This window comes from Pristiophorus japonicus, chromosome 6 (assembly GCF_044704955.1).
Source record: "Pristiophorus japonicus isolate sPriJap1 chromosome 6, sPriJap1.hap1, whole genome shotgun sequence".
In the NCBI taxonomy this organism is placed as follows: domain Eukaryota; kingdom Metazoa; phylum Chordata; class Chondrichthyes; family Pristiophoridae; genus Pristiophorus; species Pristiophorus japonicus.
Window position 1 is genome coordinate 225,108,650 of NC_091982.1, and position 20,094 is coordinate 225,128,743.

Consider the following 20,094-nt stretch of genomic DNA (forward strand, 5'->3'; position numbering starts at 1 on the left):
GCTGGGACATTATATTCGGTCAACCTAAGAATTAGAGCTTACTTCAGCAACTATACCAAACAAGCTGTCAGCAGTTGAAACCACGGGTTGCAATACCTTACAGCAGCTGAGGTCATGTCTTTTCTGTTTAACTATAATCACAATGAGGATGTGATAACCAAAAACCAGACAGTGTACACAGGGGGCAAGGAGAGGTTAGCCCAAGATAAGGAAAGGATAGCTACGACAAGTATCCATTGATGAAGTAATTAAATTAATTGCTAGACTCTGCACTATTACAAAAAAAAGAGGAACCATCACATATGATAGGAGTTGTTTACTTGGGTGTATAAATGTTACAATTTCTGTGTATTACCGGCGTTGGTACCCTAGCCTTTGTCTCTCCCCTTGGATACAAGTAAAAATAAACTAACAATCTGACGGCCTGCTTGTGTTAAGAGTCTTACCTCGAATTGGTATCTTCGACAAGCCCATGGAGAATAAAACAATTAACATTAGAGGAAGGTAAACTGTTCTAGATTTTTTGCAGCATTTTATAAATTCTCATGGCCCACATTACATTTTTTTAAACTAGACATTGATGCAGTCAGCATTTCTGTACTATGGGTTACTCAAAACTAAAACGGAATAACTACAACAAATCAGTGAACACTAAGATTTTGAATTAGTATAAATTCAAGCATTTCTTACCAGAGGGCTGGCCAAAGGATGGTGGAATAGCTCGGGTTGGTACAGTTCCTGTAACTGGTTGATAACTGGAAAACACATTTGGAGGGAGGGGAATATTTTGTCCTGTGGCATTCTGAGTGAACAAAAATTAAAATAGCAAGTAAATATCTCATCTAAAATTAGACAGCAAAAGGTATGTTGCTTTCTAAAAGGTTAGATTTAAATAAGTTGGATTCTTCGCAAAGGATGTTTTTGTACCAGTCGCTGTAATGCAAACGCTGCAGCTTTTTCCTGGGCTTCACTGTCTGTCTGGCACTGAGGTCCATGCACTAGTAAACCATTAGCTAACTTCACTTGGCAAACTGTCAGGCTCTAGGGAAAATAAGAACATTTCATTATTAATAACCAATGGTTGAATTACATATAGAATGGACACAGGGTACCATTTAAAAAGAGACATTATGTTACTCAGTAAATATAAAACAAAGAAAATGCTTAACCAGATATAGAAAAAGCACATTATAAATTACTACATTGTTGGGAACCAATGCACCCTCTCAACAGAGTTTCCCCACGAACTAAAAGCATTTCAATACCAGCATTCCCTCAATGGGAGAATAAACTGTACACGCCTTTAGTATTTGTGAAGCAGTTAAATCTTTTTTTTAATAAAAGGCACTAATTTTCTCTTCCAATTCACGATTTATGACTACTTTGTAAACTTACTTTGCATCACAGTAAACCAAATGCTCCAGAGAAGGGATTCTTACCTCCCACAACATTTGAAGGGCACTTTCTCCCCTGATCAGTAGCAACACTAGCAAGTACGTTGGCACTTAGCTGCTAAAACTATTTGTATTATGTAGCATAGAAACATAGAAAATAGGTGCAGGAGTAGGCCATTCGGCCCTTCGAGCCTGCACCACCATTCAATAAGATCATGGCTGATCATTCCCTCAGTACCCCTTTCCTGCTTTCTCTCCATACCCCTTGATCCCCTTAGCCGTAAGGGCCGTATCTAACTCCCTCTTGAATATATCCAATGAACTGGCATCAACAACTCTCTGCGGTAGGGAATTCCACAGGTTAACAACTCTGAGTGAAGAAGTTTCTCCTCATCTCAGTCCTAAATGGCTTACCCCTTATCCTTAGACTATGTCCCCTGGTTCTGGACTTCCCCAACATTGGCAACATTCTTCCTGCATCTAACCTGTCCAGTCCCGTCAGAATTTTATATGTTTCTATGAGATCCCCTCTCATTCTTCTAAACTCCAGTGAATACAGGCCCAGTCGATCCAGTCTCTCCTCATATGTCAGTCCTGCCATCCCGGGAATCAGTCTGGTGAACCACCGCTGCACTCCCTCAAAAGCAAGAACGACCTTCCTCAGATTAGGAAACCAAAACTGAACACAATATTCCAGGTGAGGCCTCACCAAGGCCCTGTACAACTGCAGTAAGACCTCCCTGCTCCTATACTCAAATCCCCTAGCTATGAAGGCCAACATACCATTTACCTTCTTCACCGCCTGCTGTACCTGAATGCCAACTTTCAATGACTGATGGACCATGACACCCAGGTCTCGTTGCACCTCCCCTTTTCCTAATCTGCTGCCATTCAGATAATATTATGTCTTCGTGTTTTTGCCACCAAAGTGGATAACCTCACATTTATCCACATTATACTGCATCTGCCCACTCACCTAACCTGTCCAAGTCACCCTGCAGTCTCTTCGCGTCCGCCTCACAGCTCACACTGCCACCCAGTTTAGTGTCATCTGCAAACTTGGAGATATTACACTTAATTCCTTCATCTAATTCATTAATGTATATTGTAAATAGCTGGGGTCCCAGCACTGAGTCCTGCGGCACCCCACTAGTCACCGCCTGCCATTCTGAAAAGGACCAGTTTTTCCCGACTCTCTGCTTCCTGTCTGCCAACCAGTTCTCTATCCACGTCAATACATTACCCCCAATAGCAGATTGAGGTTTGAGTAGTTCATTATTACACAGGCATCTTCACAATTTTCCAAAATACATTCCATTTCTTCCTCAAACTTCTAATTGTGTACATTATAACATTTTACTAATGTCTTTCTGTATACAGTTCATTTGATTGTTGTGCTTCAGGATTATTAAAAGTAATGTTTACCGCTTTTCCCCATCCTCCTCAACTGAAACACAGTTTAAATTCTATAATAATTCAGTATCAGATGCTTTCAGACAGATTTCCAACTGGACACATGCAGGCAGGGGCCATGTGGGCATTGGTGATTCAGGGATAGAATTCTCGCCTGCCATGTTTGACCCAAGTTCGATTCCGGCCAATGAAGGACTTTTGAGTTTGTGGCTATCATAAAAGTGAATCCAAAAGTTTTCTATAGGCACATCAGCAGTAAAAGAGCTGTCAGAGGAGCAGTGGGGCTGGTTAGGGACCAAAATGGAGAACTATTGGTGGAAGCAGAAGGCAGAAGGCATGGCTGAAGTACTAAATGAGTACTTTGCATCAGTGTTTACAATGGAAGAGGACTTTGCCAAAGCTATAGTAAATGAGGAGGGTGCTGGGATACTGGACGAGATAAAAATAGATACTAGATAGTCTGGTGGTAATTAAAGTGGATAGGTCATCCAGTCCAGATGGAATGCATCCCAAATTGCTGAGGGAAGCAAGGGTAGAAATTGCGGAGGTCCTGGCCACAATCTTCCAATCCTCCTTAGATACAGGGGTGGTGCCAAAGGATTAGAGCATTGCAAATGTTACACCCTTGTTCAAAAAAAGGAGAGATGGATAAACCTGGCAATTCCAGGCCAGCCAGTTTAACAGTGATGGGAATCTTTTAGAAATAACCTGGGAGAAAATTCATCATCATCATCATCGTCATCATCATAGGCGTTGCCTCGAACGAGGATGACTTGCTTCCACAAGAGTTCACAGATATTTCAATGAAGGACCCGATGTTCCAGTCCTGAACTTCAGTTGAGGGGGTGGAAGATGCCTGTGCTTGGATAAAATTAACAGCCACTTGGACAAGCATGGGCTAATAAAGGAGAGCCAGCACGGATTTGGTGAAGGGCAAATCATGTTTGACTAACTTGATTGAGTTTTTTGATGAGGTAACAGAGAAGGTGGATGAAGGCAGTGCAGTTGATGTTGTGTATTTGGACTTTCAAAAGGTGTTTGACAAAGAACCACATACACGGCTTGTTAGCACAATTGAAGCCCATGGGATAAGTGGGGCAGCAGCAGCAAGGATGCAAGACTGGCTTTGGGATTGGACACAGAGTTGTGGTGTGTGGCTGTTTTTTGGACTGGAGGGAGGTATGCATTGGCATTCCCTGAGGTTCAGTACTCGGACCACTGCTGTTTTTGATATATGTTAATGACTTGGACTTGAGGGTATAGGGCACAATTTAGAAATTTGCAGATAACACAGTGAACAGTGAGGACAGTGAGGAAGACAGTAATAGACTTCAAGATGACATAGACAGACACATGGCAGATGAAATTCAATGCAGAGAAGTGTGAGGTAATGTGCTTTGGTAAGAAGAATTAGGAGAGACCTTGCACACTAAATGGTACAATTTTGAAGGGGATGTAAGAACAGAAACACCTGGGGGTGCTGGTGCTCAAATCTTTGAAGGTGGCAGGACAGGTTAACAAAGCAGTTAGTAAAGCATATAGGATTCTGGGCTTTATCAATAGAGGCATAGAATACAAAGGCAGGATGTTATGCTAATCCTATACAAATCACTAGTTCGGTCCCAGCTGGAATAGTGTGTCCAATTCAGGGCACCACACTTTCGGAAGGACATGAAGGCTTTGGCGAGTATACAGAAGAGATTTACTAGAATAGTTCCAGGGATGAGGGATAACAGTTACGTGGATATACGAGAGAGGCTGGGGTTGTTCTCCTTGGAGTAGAGAAGGCGGAGGAGATTTGATAGAGGTATTTAAAATTATGAAGGGTTTAGGTAGAGTAAATAAAGAGAAACGGTTTCCAATGGCTGAAGGGTCGATAACAAGAGGGCACAGATTTAAGGTGGGTAGCAAATTAAGAAAACACTTTTTTGCAATAAGTGGTTAGGATTTTGAATGCATTGTCTGACATAGATTCAATAGTAGCCTTCAGGCTGAGTTCAAGACCACTCCAACCTCTGTCTTCGAGCCACAGTACACGGATGACGCCTGCGTCTGCGCACATAGGAAGGCTGAACTCCAAGCATAGTCAACGTATTCACTGAGACGTACGAAAGTATGGGCCTTACGCTAAACATCCGTAAGACAAAGGCTCTCCACCAGCCTGTCCCTGCCGCACAGCACTGCCCCCAAGTCATCAAGATTCACGGCGCAGCCCTGGACAACGTGGACCATTTCCCATACCTCGGGAGCCTCAACAAGAGCAGACATTGTCGACGAGATTCCCCACCGCCTCCAGTGCGCCAGTGCAATCTTCAGCCGCCTGAGGAAAAGTGTGTTTGAAGACCAGGCCCTCAAATCTGCCACCAAGCACATGGTCTACAGGGCTGTAGTAATACCCACCCTCCTGAATGGCTCAGAGACATGGACCATGTACAGTAGACACCTCAAGTTATTGGAGAAATACCACCAACAATGTCTTCGCAAGATCCTACAAATCCCCTGGGAGGACAGACGCACCAACATTAGCGTCCTCAACCAGGCCAACATTCCCAGCACTGAAGCACTGACCACACTTGATCAGTCCACTGGGCGGGCCACATTGTTCGTATGCCTGACACAAGACTCCCAAAGCAAGCGCTCTACTCGGAACTCCTTCACGGCAAACGAGCCAAAGGCGGGCAGAGGAAACGTTACAAGGACACCCTCAAAGCTTCTCTGATAAAGTGCAACATCCCCACCGACACCTGGGAGTCCCTGGCCAAAGACCGCCCTAAGTGGAGGAAGTGCATCTGGGAGGGTGCTGAGCACCTCGAGTATCGTCACTGAGAGCATGCAGAAATCAAGCACAGGCAGCGGAAGGAGCGTGCGGCAAACCAGTCCCTCCCCCCTTTCCCTCAACGACTATCTGTCCCACCTGTGACAGGGACTGTGATTCTTGTATTGGACTATTCAGCCACCTAAGGACTCATTTTTAGAGTGGAAGCAAGTCTTTCTCAATTCTGAGGGACTGCCTATGATGATGAGCCTTTAAAAGGGAATTGACTAAATACTTGAAGGAGAAAAAATTGCAGGGCTCTGGGGAAAGAGCGGGAGGCTGGGGCTGGAGACTGGATTGCTCTTCGATAGAGCCGGAATGGGCTGGATGGCCTCCTTCTGTGCTGTGCTGTGCTATTCTATGATGCTATGTTTGACAAATAAACTCTAGATACCATTGCTAAAAACTTGCAGTGCAGAGTACAGGTCAGCACCCTCCCACAAATTCTTCTTTGTGAGTATCTTGTTCAGATCACAATGTAATGAATCTACTTGATCAACAATTTCCCACGTGCTTTAAAGTTGCCAGTATTTAAGTAACTGCAGCAGCCTTCAAGTTTAAAATTACCTTTTTAAAAAGTCAATCTAAATCTAAGCCAACAGTAATCTTTAGTCAAAGTAAACTACACCTGCTAATTATGAGGACAAAAATCAATGGTACTTTCTACAGAAAGAATGAAAGAAACCCAATTTGTCTGCTGGAGTGGTCTAGTCTGCAGCTGTGGTATTTATTCTTGGCTAGCCCACATGAGTTACTAGGCGTCAGGCTTGGCTCAGCTCAGTGGTAGCACGCTCACCTTCGAGTCAAAAGGTCATGGGTTCAAGCCCCAAGAATTCTCAAAATAATGATACATTCTTACACTCACAAATTCTCGTGACAAAATACATTCTTGCAATATAAAATACTGTTCTCAACACTGATAAATGAGTTACAATTATAGACCTGAATCTTGAAAGCCAAGCTTAGGGACAATGGAAATCTGGAAATATTTTGAAACTTGCATCATAGGCGCTCCCTCGAACGAGGATGACTTGCTTCCACAAGAGTTCACAGGTGTTTCAATGAAGGACCCGATGTTTCAGTCCTGAACTCCAATTGAGGGGGTGGAAGATGACAATGCGTGGATTTTTTTAACGTGTGGTGACCGTTGCACACCAGCCACCATACGGGCTTGACAGAGCTCGGCCTTTATTTAGTGGCAAGGGTTAGCCAGGATGACCGGAGACCTGCTCTGCTGCACAGACCTAGAGCGCACACATATCGCATTGTGGGCTGGCCCATGCCGCCCCTGGGCTCTTTTGGGCCCCGTACCCTCATAACAACTTGCATTTATATAGCACCTTTAACTTAGTAAAACGTCCCAAGGTGTTTCACAGGAGTGTTACCAAGCACAATTTGACATGCCAAAGGGCGCAGATTTAAGGTGATTGGCAAAAGAAGCAAAGGCGACACGAGGAAGAACTTTTTAACGCAACGAGCGGTTAGTGTTTGGAATGCATTACTGATAGGGTGGTGGAAACAGATTTAATAGTAGCCTTCAAAAGGGAACTGGATAAATACTGGAAGGAGAAAAAAATTGCAGGGATACGGGGAAAAGAGCGGGGGAGTGGGGAATAATTGGGTTGCTCTTCAAAAAGAGCCGCACAGTTTCGAAGGGTCGAATGACCTCCTTCAGTGCTGCACTATTTGACGCCATACCTAATTCAGCACTAATCACCAATCTCACTTGAAGAGACCACGGGGGGAGATGTTGGCCGAGAGAAAGTGGCACATGGGTGCAGTTAGGGGTTGCACTTTTGAGATGGGAGTTTAGGTGCAAGATTGGGACACAGTGGAAGGTTTGTTCTGCATCAGAAACTTGCATACAAGCTTAAGGGCACAATGCCTCACACCACAGTAAAAATTTTCAATAAAGACATTTTCAAAAAAGACGGAAGTGGAATGTTTGGGATGTTTCCAAAATGTCAATTCTTTTACAGGGTAACTGGCCTATTTTGTACAACTGTAAGGCAGTTCAAATCTTCACTGCTTTGCGTTAGACTAGTTCATAGATGATCATCCAGCCGCTGGGATCAACAGGAGCAGGTTCAGTATCAAAGAGGGGTATGCGGTAGGGGTAGGGATCAAGGGTTATGGAGAGAAAGTAGGAATGGGTTACTAAAGTTGCAAAAATGATCAGCCATGATCATATTGAATGGTGGTGCAGGCTCGAAGGGCCGAATGGCCTACTCCTGCACCTATTTTCTATGTCAACAAGAACAAAGCCGAATGGAAGGGGAAAATACAGACATGTTTGCCCATTTATGCACATAGCCCAAGTTTGAGTGATAGAGGAGTATTTGATTTGAGTAGACTGGAATGAACGAATTGTAATTTTCAATAAAAGCCTGTAGTAAGGGAGATTTGGAAAGATGACAAAAATAATTAGAGTCCTTGGAAAAATACCAACTTGCATAGCAGAAACTTGGACAAATGTATGTCCAACAATCTAATCTTAATTACTGTAATTATACTTCAGCTACTGGATAGAAATGCAACAAGTAAATTCTTCAATACCAGCCAAACCGATTCAAAGACTAAAAACTGAAACAGTGATGTTGATATAAAGTTTGCCTTTGGTCAGCAAAAGTTTACTAGTACTTAGCACGCTGATCAGCAGTACCAAACATCCACTAGCATGTTGCCAATCAGCAAGCTTTAAACTGTTAAGTTTAAACAACAATTCAAATATGTTCCAACCTGTGGGGTCTTGATAAACGAGAAATCTGGATGTGGTAGACCAACTCTGGCACAAATAACGAACAGCTCAGACACTGGCGTGGATAAAGGAGGCTGTCCGCGATAATGTCCTGAGATTTCTCCACCCAGTGACCCCTGAGGTTTGATGATTTGCGCAGCTAGAAAAATGATTTTACACAAGAAAAGGTACATTTTAAGCTATTTTCTATAAAACATACATAAACATAAGAATTTTGCCATTAGGAATTAAACATAAAATTCTACAATGTATAATGGTTGATACTACTGGTATACCATGGTCACTCAGCACACTTTTAAAACAGCAATCAAAAGTTAAAGTGTTTCTATGTATAAATGGTTAAGCAGAGTCAACATGGTTTTATGAAAGGGAAATCAAGTTTGACAAATTTATTAAAGTTTTTTGAGGATGTAACTAGTAGATAAAGGGGAACAAGTGGATGTAGTATATTTGGATTTCCAAAAGGTATTCGATACGGTGCCACATAAAAGGTTGCTACACAAGGTAAGGGCTCATGGGGTTGGAAGTAATATAGCATGGATAAGAGGATTGATTCATGAACAAAAAACGTGGAGTCAAAAATGTGTGTGTCAATTTCCAGTTGGTAGGCTGTAACTAGTGTGGTGCCGCAAAGATCAATGCTTGGACCTCAGCTATTTACAATCTATATTAATGACTTAGATGAAGGGACCGAGTGCAATGTATCCACATTTGCTGGCAATACCAAGCAAGGTGGGAAAGTAAGCTGTGAGGAGGACACAAAGGCCAATAAGGTGGTAGATGGAGTATAATGTGGGGAAATGTGAGGTTATTCAATTTGGTAGGAAGAATAGATAGAAAAACAATAGATTTTTAAACGGTAAGAAATTATTAAATGTAAGGGTTCAGAGAGATTTAGGTGTCCTCGTACAGGAAACAGAATGTTCGCATGCAGATACAGCAAGCAATTTAGGAAGGCAAATGGCATATTGGCCTTTATTGCGAGGGAGTTGGAGTACAGAGTAAGGAAGTCTTACTACAATTGTACAGGGCTTGGTGAGACCACACCTGGAGAACTGTGCACAGTTTTGGTCTCCTATCTGAGGAAGGATTTACTTGCCTTGGAGGCGGTGCAACAAAGGTTCACTAGATTGATCCGTGGGATGAGAGGGCGAGTGGATTGACCTATGAGGAGCGATTTGAGTAGATTGGGCCTCTACTCTCTGGAGTTTAGAAGAAAGGGAGGTGATCTCATTGAAACATACAAGACACGGATTGACAGGGTAGATGCTGAGAGGTTGTTTCTCCTGGCTGGGGAGTCTAGAACCAGGGGTCACAGTCTCAGGATAAGGGGTCGGCCATTTAAGACTGAGATGAAGAAGAATTTCTTCACTCAGAGGTTGTGAATCTTTGAAATTCTCTACCCCAAAGGGCTGTGGATGCTGAGTCGTTGAGTATATTCAAGGCTGAGATAGATAGATAGAGGAATCAAGGGATATGGAGATCGGGGAAGGGGGGGGAAAGTGGAGTTGAGGTCAAAGATCAGCCAGGATCTTATTGAATAGCGGAGCAGGCTCAAAGGGCTGTATGGCCTACACCTGCTCCTAATTTTTAACGTCATGTTCTTATACACACACACACATTTTTTTTTTACTTATTTCTTTGAACAAAGTACAATATAACAGAGGAATTGGCTTGGAGTCACAGAACCCAAAAGAGTGAAAGTAGTCTAAACTATCAGCAAAATCCAATGAGTAACTTCAGCCACTTTTGTCGATTATGGTAATTCAGCTACCTCACCTTGTCACAATCACAGTAAATTCCTAATCTAATGTAAACAGAAATTGCAAAAAAAACAAATGGTTGGAGTCAATCATGGATAACGGATTCTTGCGGACGGCAAGTTCACTCCAATATTAATAGCTACTTATAGGGAGAGAATTTTAATAAATGTACAGATCTGACACCAGTTCAATTTGTAAATTACATGAGGTTTACTCAATTTACTTTTGTGGGGCAAGAAAAGCTCTGCAGAACCCCTCTTCGGGTGATTAAATGGATTGGGTAGTGTTGATGATTGCCTGTGAAAGGAATCGGCTTGATGGTACAAATGGGTTGCCATATCGAATTACTATTCAGTGATATCTGCTTCAAATGGACGTGCAAGGATGACAGGTTAAGAGCAGGATAGGCTTTATTCTGATGTAAACTCCTGCATTCAGACAGCCTGTCATCATTCACTGTCAACATCAAGGTTCCCATATTAATAATGGGCAAGGTACCAGAAGGCATCCAGCACCAGTGGAACCATACCTCAACATGGAGTCAACATCACCAGGAAAGAGGAGGGAGAAAGTTAGCTGGAGAAATAAAAGTTTATTCAAATGGTTTCATGCCCGATTAGGTAATACTATATTGTTCTGGTCACCATCTTTAAGTTATTTTCTCCTCTTCATTCATTTTTCATGACTAGCTATGTGCAACAGGTTCATAGACCACCACCATTATTCTGGAACTACTCAGTAAAAGATGCACGTAAATGGGCCACTAGGTTTACTGCCCTATAAGGAAGTTCATGGCCTTTGCTTGATGTATTTCACAGCAAAGATTGGAATCATAGGCAAAAAGCAACATTGCACCACTTTCTGTCTGTATACATTGATGACACCCCATTACTGAGCAAGATTGCTCATCTCCTGAGACAAGTAAACTGAACAAGGACATGCTAGTGGAGACTGGGATTCAAATTCAGGTCTCTTTGTTGGGAGTCCACTGGTAATTCGGTAATAGTTTTGCAGTTACTAGAACAGCGGCCCCACTCTCTTCATAGACTTGAGCTTTAACAGGACAAATGTTAAAAGGATTACAGTGCATCAGTTTAAATGTCATTTATTACTTACCAAGTTTTTTAATTGGACGTTGGTGGGATGGATATACTGGTTTCTCAGGTTGGGCAGGGGAAGTTTGAGAGCTTTCTTGCTTTACATTAGAGGTTACATTAGTTTCTTTCTCAGGGGCTGAACTTGCACCATCTATCTTCAGAATTTCCTTCAACATCTGTGTTCCTTTCTATTAGCAAAATTAAAAATATTTATGATCTATCAGAATTTAAAAAAAAAATTAAATAGTGGTTCCTACATCCACAAAATCAATATGCAAAGAAAAGATCCAAATTATTAACTTATAACAAACAGAAGACTTCATAGCGGGAGCAGGGCAGTATTTAGATATAACTAGATTAGAATGCCCAAGTACTTAGGGCCCAAGTTTCCATATGATTTGTGCCTGATTTTTAGGAGCAACTGGTGGAGAACGGACTATCTTAGAAATCGCAATTCTCCACATTTTTTTTTCTGCAGTTCTAGTCAGTTAGAACAGTTTCACTTTTGAACAGAATTTTTTCTTCAAAAGGGGGCGTGTCCGGCCACTGACGCCTGATTTCAAAGTTTCCACAGTGAAAACATACTCCAAACTAACTTAGAATGGAGCAAGTGAAGATTTTTGTAGAACTGAAAAAACCTTGTCTACACATTAAAAAATCAGGCGCAGGTTACAAATTAGGCGTCCAGAACGAGGTGGGGGGGGGGGGGAGGGAAGTCATTAAATTCTATAATAAATCCTTATTTATACTTATACAAATATTATACAAATAAATCCAACCTGAATAAAAATTTATAAGCAAAGAAAAGATGAAATAAACCATCTTCCTACCTGTGTAAAAGTGCTTCAGCCAGGGAGAATGCTGCAGGAAGCCTCACAAGTTGAGGCAGCCGTTCCCGCGGGGGGGGGGAAGGAGGCAGCCGTTCGTTCCCGACGGCGGGGGGGGGGGGGGGGGAGGCAGCCGTTCGTTCCCGACGGCGGGGGGGGGGGGGGGGAGGCAGCCGTTCGTTCCCGTGGGGGGGGAGGGAGGAGGAAGCCGTTCCAGACGGCGGGCGGGGGGGGGGAGGGGAAAGGAGACAGTGAGAAGGCTGCAGGAAGCCTCACAAGTTCAGCAGCCATTCCCGACGGCAGGGGGGGGAGGCCGTCGGGAAACGACTGCCTCAACTTTGAGGCTTCCTGCAGCCTTCTCACTGCTGCAAGAAGCCTCAGTGCTGATGTGCTGATGGCAATGTGCTTTTATCAAAAAATGTTCAAAAATTAAACAGCTACAAAGAACTACAAAAATGGCCGAGTGCCAATGTTTCCTTCACACTGCGCGTCTGCGAACGCTCCAACGCGCACGCGCAGGGTTGCCGGCAGGAAAAAAACTAATTTAAATGGTACCCGCCCCCTCCCGCTTACAAAATCGGCGCGAGTGGTAGGCTCCGCCCCAAGCAGACATGGAGCTGCAGGGCACTCCAGAATCGCGCGGTTTTTTCCCGGCGCCGTTTTCAGCGCGAAAAACGGGCGCCCAGCTCGGAGGGACGCCCGTTTTTTATCATGTGGAAACTTGGGGCCTTAATGTGGATTAAGACTACACAAGAATATTTTGAACTATAGATCGATAATCAGAGATACATTTCTTTCGATGGATTACAGACCGATGGATTATATGGCCTGAAAATACCTTGCATCTATTACACAGTAATCAACATTAAACTGGTTCCCTCATAACTACATTTTGTTGCTTAGAACACTGCTCACTCAGAATCCTCGGTTTGAATCATCCCAGATTGTTGATAAATACGAAACCAATTGATAGCATCAACTCATTGATGCAAAATCTCAGCAACCTATCACCTATATTTGTCATTGTCTCAAACCTTTTACAAATCAAGCCAAAACATAACACAAACCCAATTCAGTTTTGGGATCCCTGACTTAACATGTAGAAAAAAAGTCACATTTTCAGCAGGCTATTTCCCACATGATGGTTGTAATACATATTCTCTTCAAACTTAAATTATATTTTAAAAAATTAGTCCTAACATATGTAATTTAGTCGCCTGGTGGGGTTTTGATTGACCATCAACTTTGATAATATCCGCTCTGCCATTAATTTGTTTCTGATATTTCTTCATTACTTTCCTCCCTCAGACTCTGCACCAAACGACTTCTCATCCTCAGTGATTTCAACCTCCATCTCAATTCATCATGCTCTCTCTCCTCTGAATTCACTAGCCTCCTATCTTCTCTTAATCTCTCCCTCCATGTAAACTCCCCAACCCATATTCACAGCCAACCCCCCGACCTTACTATCTCTCGTGGCCTTGCTACTCCCATCGTGTCAATCATAGATATGGCCATCTGTGACCACTTCCTCGTATCGCTCGCCACACACATCCCCCTTCCACTCCCACCCCATCCCCCCTAACCTCCTTCTATGTCCGCCCCCTGAAAAAAATCTCTCCCCCGACTCTCTTACAACTGCACTTATGAGCTCCCAACTGTCCAGCCTTTGGCCTTCCATTCACCATGACATTTCTGCAGCTACCGATCTGCTCAATCACACCCACACCACCACCTTTGATGCTCTGGTCCCTGTTAAATTGATTACTCTCTCACCTTGGCTGTTCCCCCTGGTACAGCCCTGATCTTCGCTCCCTTAAATCCAAGGGGCACAGACTTGAACAGACATGGCGGACAACTAGTTTGGCCATTCACCGCCAGATCTGGCTGGGCCACGTAAAGCATTATCGGGTCCTGCACTTGTCTGCCAAAATTGCTCACTGTTCGAGAGTCATTCTGGAATGTAAAGACAATCCCCTGCTTCTATTCTCCACTGCTAACTGTCTTTTTAAACCCCTCTTCCCAGACACCATCCTTACCTCCGACAATAAGTGTGTGATGCGCTCATGGACTTCTTTGTCTCGAAGATTGAGACCATCCGTTCGGCCACTTCTGCCTATTCCCTTCCTTCCCCTAGCCCACTGGGCCAAACATCCTCTAAGGATCCCCCTCACTGCTCTAGCCCTGACCTCGCATCTTTCTCCACTTACTCTCCAATCTCCCCAACTGACCTCTCCAAGGTCATCCTGTCCATGAGACCCACTTCATGCTCCCTTGACCCTATTCCTAACCAAACTGCTGACCACCCAACTTCCTTTTCTGGCTCCCATGTTAACTGACATTGCTAACGGTTCTCTCTCCTCCTGTCCCCCTCTCCCTCAAATCTGCCGTCATCAACCATCTCCTCAAAAATCCAACCCTCGACCCCTCCGTCCTTGCAAACTACCGCCCCATTTCCAACCTCCTTTTTCTCTCCAAAGTGCTTGAACGTGTGGTTGCCTCCCAAATCCGTGCCCATCTTTCCCGCAACACCATGTTTGAATCCCACCAATCCAGTTTCCACCCTTGCCACAATACCGAAACGGGTCTCATCAAAGTCACAAATTACATCCTTTCTCACAGTGACAAAGGCAAACTATCCCTTCTCGTCCTTCTTGACTTGTCTGCAGCCTTTGACATGGTTGACCACTCTATCCTTCTCCAGCGCCTCTCTACTGCCGTCCAGCTGGGTGGGACGGTGCTCGCCTGGTTCCATTCTTATCTATCTAATCGTAGCCAGAGAATCACCTGCAACGGCTTCTCTTCCCGCTCCGGCTTCATTACCTCTGGTGTCCCCCAAGGATCTATCCTTGGCCCCTCCTATTTTTCATCTACATGTTGCCTCTCGGCGACATCATCCGAAAACACAGCACCAGTTTCTACATGTACGCTGACGACACCCAGCTCTACTGCACTACTACTTCTCTCAACCCCTCCATGGTCTCTAAATTGTCAAACTGCTTGTCTGACATCTAGCTCTGGATGAGCAAAAATTTTCTCCAATTGAATATTGGGAAGACCGAAGCCAGTGTTTTCGGTCCCCACCATAGACTCCATCCCACTCCCCAACTTCTGTCTGAGGCTAACCACACTGTTCGCAACCTTGGGCCCCAAAATTCAGTACCGCTAGAAAGCTGGTGCTTTCTGTGGCCATGAGTGCCGAAAGTTTTTCGTGGCTGGGCCACCCCATATTCAGCTCCAAAAGAGAACAAATGGGTTCCAGCGCTAATGAACCCTCCCAAAGTGGAATTTTCAGCAGTGTGGCTGTCTTAGTTTGAGCGTTATCACCACGGAGAAATTCAGCAGGAAAGGGTTTCTAATGAGCCAGTTGCTCTTTGGCCTTTTTAAAAGGGCAGGGTTTGCAGCAAGGCCCTGGGGGGGAGGGGGGAAGGAGGTTGGAAGGATGGCTGGTGTAAGAGGTGCAAGGAGAGCCAATAGGTTCACTGATATGGAGCTGGAGACACTGATGGACGGTGTGGAAGACAGAAGAAGAATACTGTTTCCTGACGTGGGGAGACCTGGCAGACCGCCAGTACAGAATGCATGGAGGGAGATTGCAGGGGAGGTTTCAGGCACCCTCCCAGGTGGGTACTGGCCAGTCTGCACCCGGCCCTTCCAACTGAATTCCCAGACAACCACAGCAGCCTTCCTGAACCCATGATGCAGCCACAGGGATAACAGTTAGGCGTGGTATTAGGGTATTCACGCGTAACAGGTGTTATACTGAGATGCACAGGGGTAAACAGTATTATATTGTTCTTTATGGTCTGTTTTTGCAGTGATTTGGATAATTGGATAAGCCTTTATTTTTGGCACATATATTTGGCCAAATGTTTCATCTGGGAGTGGGCAATTCTGTGTTAAGGCACTCATTGCGATGGCCATTGAAAGTGGTAGCTGAAGGTCATGTGTAGATAGCTGCTCGCTTCAGATAATCCTATGAGACGCAGCTGCACCTCCGTTCCAGGGTTGCGATAGGGATGATGTCTCCTAGCTCTGGGGCGACGGGGATACCCCTCCTCCTCCTCAGGTGGTGCTGCTGGCTCGATCTCCAGTGGCTGTCCCCTCATGATGGCCAGGTTGTGCAGCATGCAGCAGACCATGGCAATTATGGAGACCCATTGAGGAGAGTACTGCAAGGTGCTACCAGAGCGGTCCAGGCACCGGAACCTCGACTTAAGGATGCCTATGTATTGCTCGATGATGCACCTGGTGGCACAATGAGCAGCATTGTAGGCATGCTCTGGCGCTGTCCTGGGGTTCCGCAGTGCAGTGAGCAGCCAAGTGGACAGGGGGTGTCCCTTGTCCCCAAGCAGCCAATCACAATTCTGATTCAGGCCGGTGAAGACGGCTGGCACACTGGTCTGGCGCAGAATGAATGAATCATGGCTGCTGCCTGGGTACATAAGAAATAGGAGTAGTAGGAGGCCATACGGCCCCTCAAGCCTGCTCCGCCATTTAATACGATCATGGCTGATTCGATCATGGACTCAGATCCCCTTCCCTGCCCGATCTCCATAACCCCTTTTCCCCTTATCATTTAAGAAACTGTCCATTTCTGTCTTAAATGTATTCAATGTCCCGACTTCCACAGCTCTCTGAGGCAGTGAATTCCACAGATTCACAACCCTCTGCGAAGAAATTTCTCCTCATCTCAGTTTTAAATGGGCGGCCCCTTATTCTAAGATTATGCCCTCTAGTTCTAGTCTCCCCCATCAGTGGAAACATCCTCTCTGCATCCACCTTGTCAAGCCCCGTCATAATCTTATACGTTTCGATAAGATCACCTGTCATTCTTTTGAATTCCAATGAGTAGAGGCCCAACCTACTCAACCTTTCCTCATAAGTCAAACCCCTCATCTCTGGAATCAACCCGATGAACCTTCGGTGAACCTCCTCTGAACTGCCTCCAAAGCAAGTATATCCTTTCGTAAATCTGGAAACCAAAACTGCACGCAGTATTCTAGGTGTGGCCTCACCAATACTCTGTACAACTGTTGCAAAACTTCCCTGCTTTTATACCCCATCCCCTTTGCAATAAAGGCCAAGATTCCATTGGCCTTCCTGATCTCTTGCTGTACCTGCATACTAAGCTTTTGTGTTTCATGCAAAAGTACCCCCAGGTCCCGCTGTACTGCAGCACTTTGCAATCTTTCTCCATATAAATAATAACTTACTCTTTGATTTTTCCTGCCAAAGTGCATGACCTCATACTTTCCAACATTATACTCCAGCTGTCAAATATTTGCCTCGCATCAACTGCCAGGATCCAACACTGGTGGTCACACACAAGTTGAATGTTCAGAGAGTGGAAGCCTTTGCGTTTGACAAAGATCTCGGGGTGATGATGTGACGCCCTCGGCCCAACGTGTGTGCAGTCAATGGCACCCTGTACCCTCGGGAAGCCTGCCATTCGTTGACATTGGGAAGGAGATGTATTGGACCCTTCTCCTGTACAGTGCATCTTTGACCTGCTGGATGCACCGAGAGTTGGGAGATGTTGCCAATGTCTACAGTGGCAGACTGGAAAGACCCCGTCGTGTAAAAATTCAAGGCAATGGTGACAATGGTGAGGGCGGTCCTGAGGCATGTTTAAGGCTGCAGATCTTCTCTCAGGACAGCGCAGAGCTCTCTCAGTACTTTCGTCCGAAATCGTAGCCTTAGCAGGCATTGCTCATCAGTGAGCTGGAGGAAGGAGAACAAAGTTCTGTAGACCTTTTGAGGATATGGCCTCTTTCCCCCACGTCTACGTTGGTCACCTCCCCTGGAAGCTGCCTGCTGGCCATCTCCCTGGTCCTCCTCATTCTCGGGCTCCTGTGGAGGCTCTTGCTGGAAAGGCTCCTCTCTCAATGTTTGGAGGCTGGGGGGTGGGGGGGGGGGGGGCGGGGTCAGCCCCCTCACCCTCCTCCTGATGCCATTACCCTCCTGGCCACCCTCTCTAGCTGCAGGTCTGTTCACGTCTGCACGCCCTTCTCTCTGTTGTGCAGCCATGGCTGCTGCCTCCCTTGCGTACTGCCTCTCTGCACGCTGCTGACGGCGACGCCTTCTCCTGTGTGCCGCTTTGCGTCTGACCAGGTGTATCAGGTGTCGCCCTCCCAACACTGAGCCCATCCTCAGGGTGGACCCTGCCAAGCAGGTCTCTGCTGCCCACAATGAGGTTACAGGCCTCCACTAAACAGTCAGCAGGTTTAATGAAGCAAAAACAACTACTACAACGTATTACACTTTTAAACTCAAAACTTAATTAAACTATTTTCCTGCCAAAGGGCCCCGATCCCAGCAACACTCCAGCGGTGTTGCTTTCGAACACAGACTCGAATACCTGGCGGGGGCACTGCCTGAAGAACTCCTACCTTTTTATAGCCGAAAATCCAGGTGGTGTCCGTTTTCCAGTGGCCCAGCCACTGCTTCCCTCACCGCATGAAACTTCTCCTTTAGTCTGGCTTCACCCCGCTGTTCTGGCGGAAGTGCACACTGCTCAAACCCCCCCCCCCCCCCCCCCCAGAGTTGAATATGGCCTCGGGGAGGGAAAATCATCCGATCGTGGTGGCCGACCGTGGCGACCACAGTAGCTGTCCCTTCGGGGACGGTGAATTTCGGCCTTTTGGTATCATATCTGATCCTGAAATGAGCTTTCAACCACATATCCGCAGCATAAATATGATCGCCTATTTCTACCTCTAACATTGCCCGTCTCCGCCCTTGCCTCAGTTCATCTGCTGCTGAAACCCTCAGCAAATCTTTGTTACCTCTAGGCTGACTATTCCAACGCACTCCTGGCTGGCGTCCCAAATTCTACCCTACGTAAACTTGAGTTCATCCAAAACACGTCAGCCCATGCCCTAACTCGCACCCAAGAACCGTTTTCCCATCACCCCTGTGCTCGTTGACCTACATTGACTCTCGGTTAAGCAACACCTCGATTTCAAAATTCTTATCCTTGATTTCAAATCCCTTCATGGCCTCATCCCTCACTATCTCTAATCTCCTTCAGCCCTACAACCCCCCCCCCCACCCCCACGATGCCTGCCCTCCTCTAATTCTGCCCTTTTGAGCATCCCTAATTATAATTGCTCAACCATCGGTGGCCATGCCTTCAGCTGCCTAGGCCCCAAGCTCGGAAATCCCCTGCTTAAACCTCTCCGCCTCTCTTTCCACCTTCAAAATGCTCCTTAAAATCTACCTCTTTGACCAAGCTTTTGGTCACCTGCGCTACTCGGTGTCAAATCTTTTGTCTCATAATACATGAGGATGTTTCACTACGTTAAAAGTGCTATATAAATACAAGCTGTTGTTGCTGTATTAACAAAAGACATCAGTGCATGATTTATTGCATGGCACTGCTCATGTTAAGTTGGAGGTTTAATCTTTCCTGATTGACATCTTATCCAATTATCTCTACCACTGTACCCTTTTTGCAAAATATTTTAAATTTGGCACTTTATTTCAGAGCCTCCCTTCAACTTTAATAATAGTACAGTCCACCCAGACATTGATATTGTTAACATCTCAGAGCTCAAAGCAACTATTATGCATACAAGCACAAGAAATACAGCTGCTGTAATATTTTGGAATACATTATAAAACCAAAAGACCTGCTCCCAGTTATTCCTCACTTGCTGATTTTCTCCTCAGCTGTATGCGTGTATGGCTAGCTTACTTTGCTGAAAAAAGGTAGTTGCAAAGAGATCAACTAGGACATAATACAGGTGCAACGACCCGAATCTGGATTTCTGAAAACCGGAATTATCCGAAAACCAGACATTTTGGCGAGCGGCGAGGTTCGAAATCCGGCAAAACCCGAAATCTGGCACGGATTCGGTCCTGAGGATTCTGGATTTCAGACGTTGTACCTGTCAGTCTTTGGTCCATCTTGTCTACCTTTCCAAATCTCCCGCCAAATTCTACATTAATTTTGTAACATAGGCCTCTATAACCTTTTCTAATAGTAATTCATCCAGTCCTTTTTTTTTTCAAAAAAACATTCA

At 45.1% G+C, this 20,094-nt stretch overlaps 1 protein-coding gene across 5 annotated transcripts in view; it reads right to left on the bottom strand.

The window, feature by feature from the left end:
- xrn1 (5'-3' exoribonuclease 1) overlaps positions 1-20,094 on the bottom strand; it is a 130,481-nt gene that overhangs the window by 7,880 nt on the left and 102,507 nt on the right. For all 5 annotated transcript variants that reach the window (XM_070883655.1, XM_070883649.1, XM_070883654.1 and 2 more), the window contains 4 exons: positions 11,260-11,428; positions 8,362-8,519; positions 928-1,041; positions 691-802 (listed from right to left, as the gene is read on the bottom strand). In XM_070883655.1, the coding sequence (XP_070739756.1) occupies positions 691-802; positions 928-1,041; positions 8,362-8,519; positions 11,260-11,428 (553 nt within the window). The remainder of the gene's footprint in view (positions 1-690; positions 803-927; positions 1,042-8,361; positions 8,520-11,259; positions 11,429-20,094) is intronic.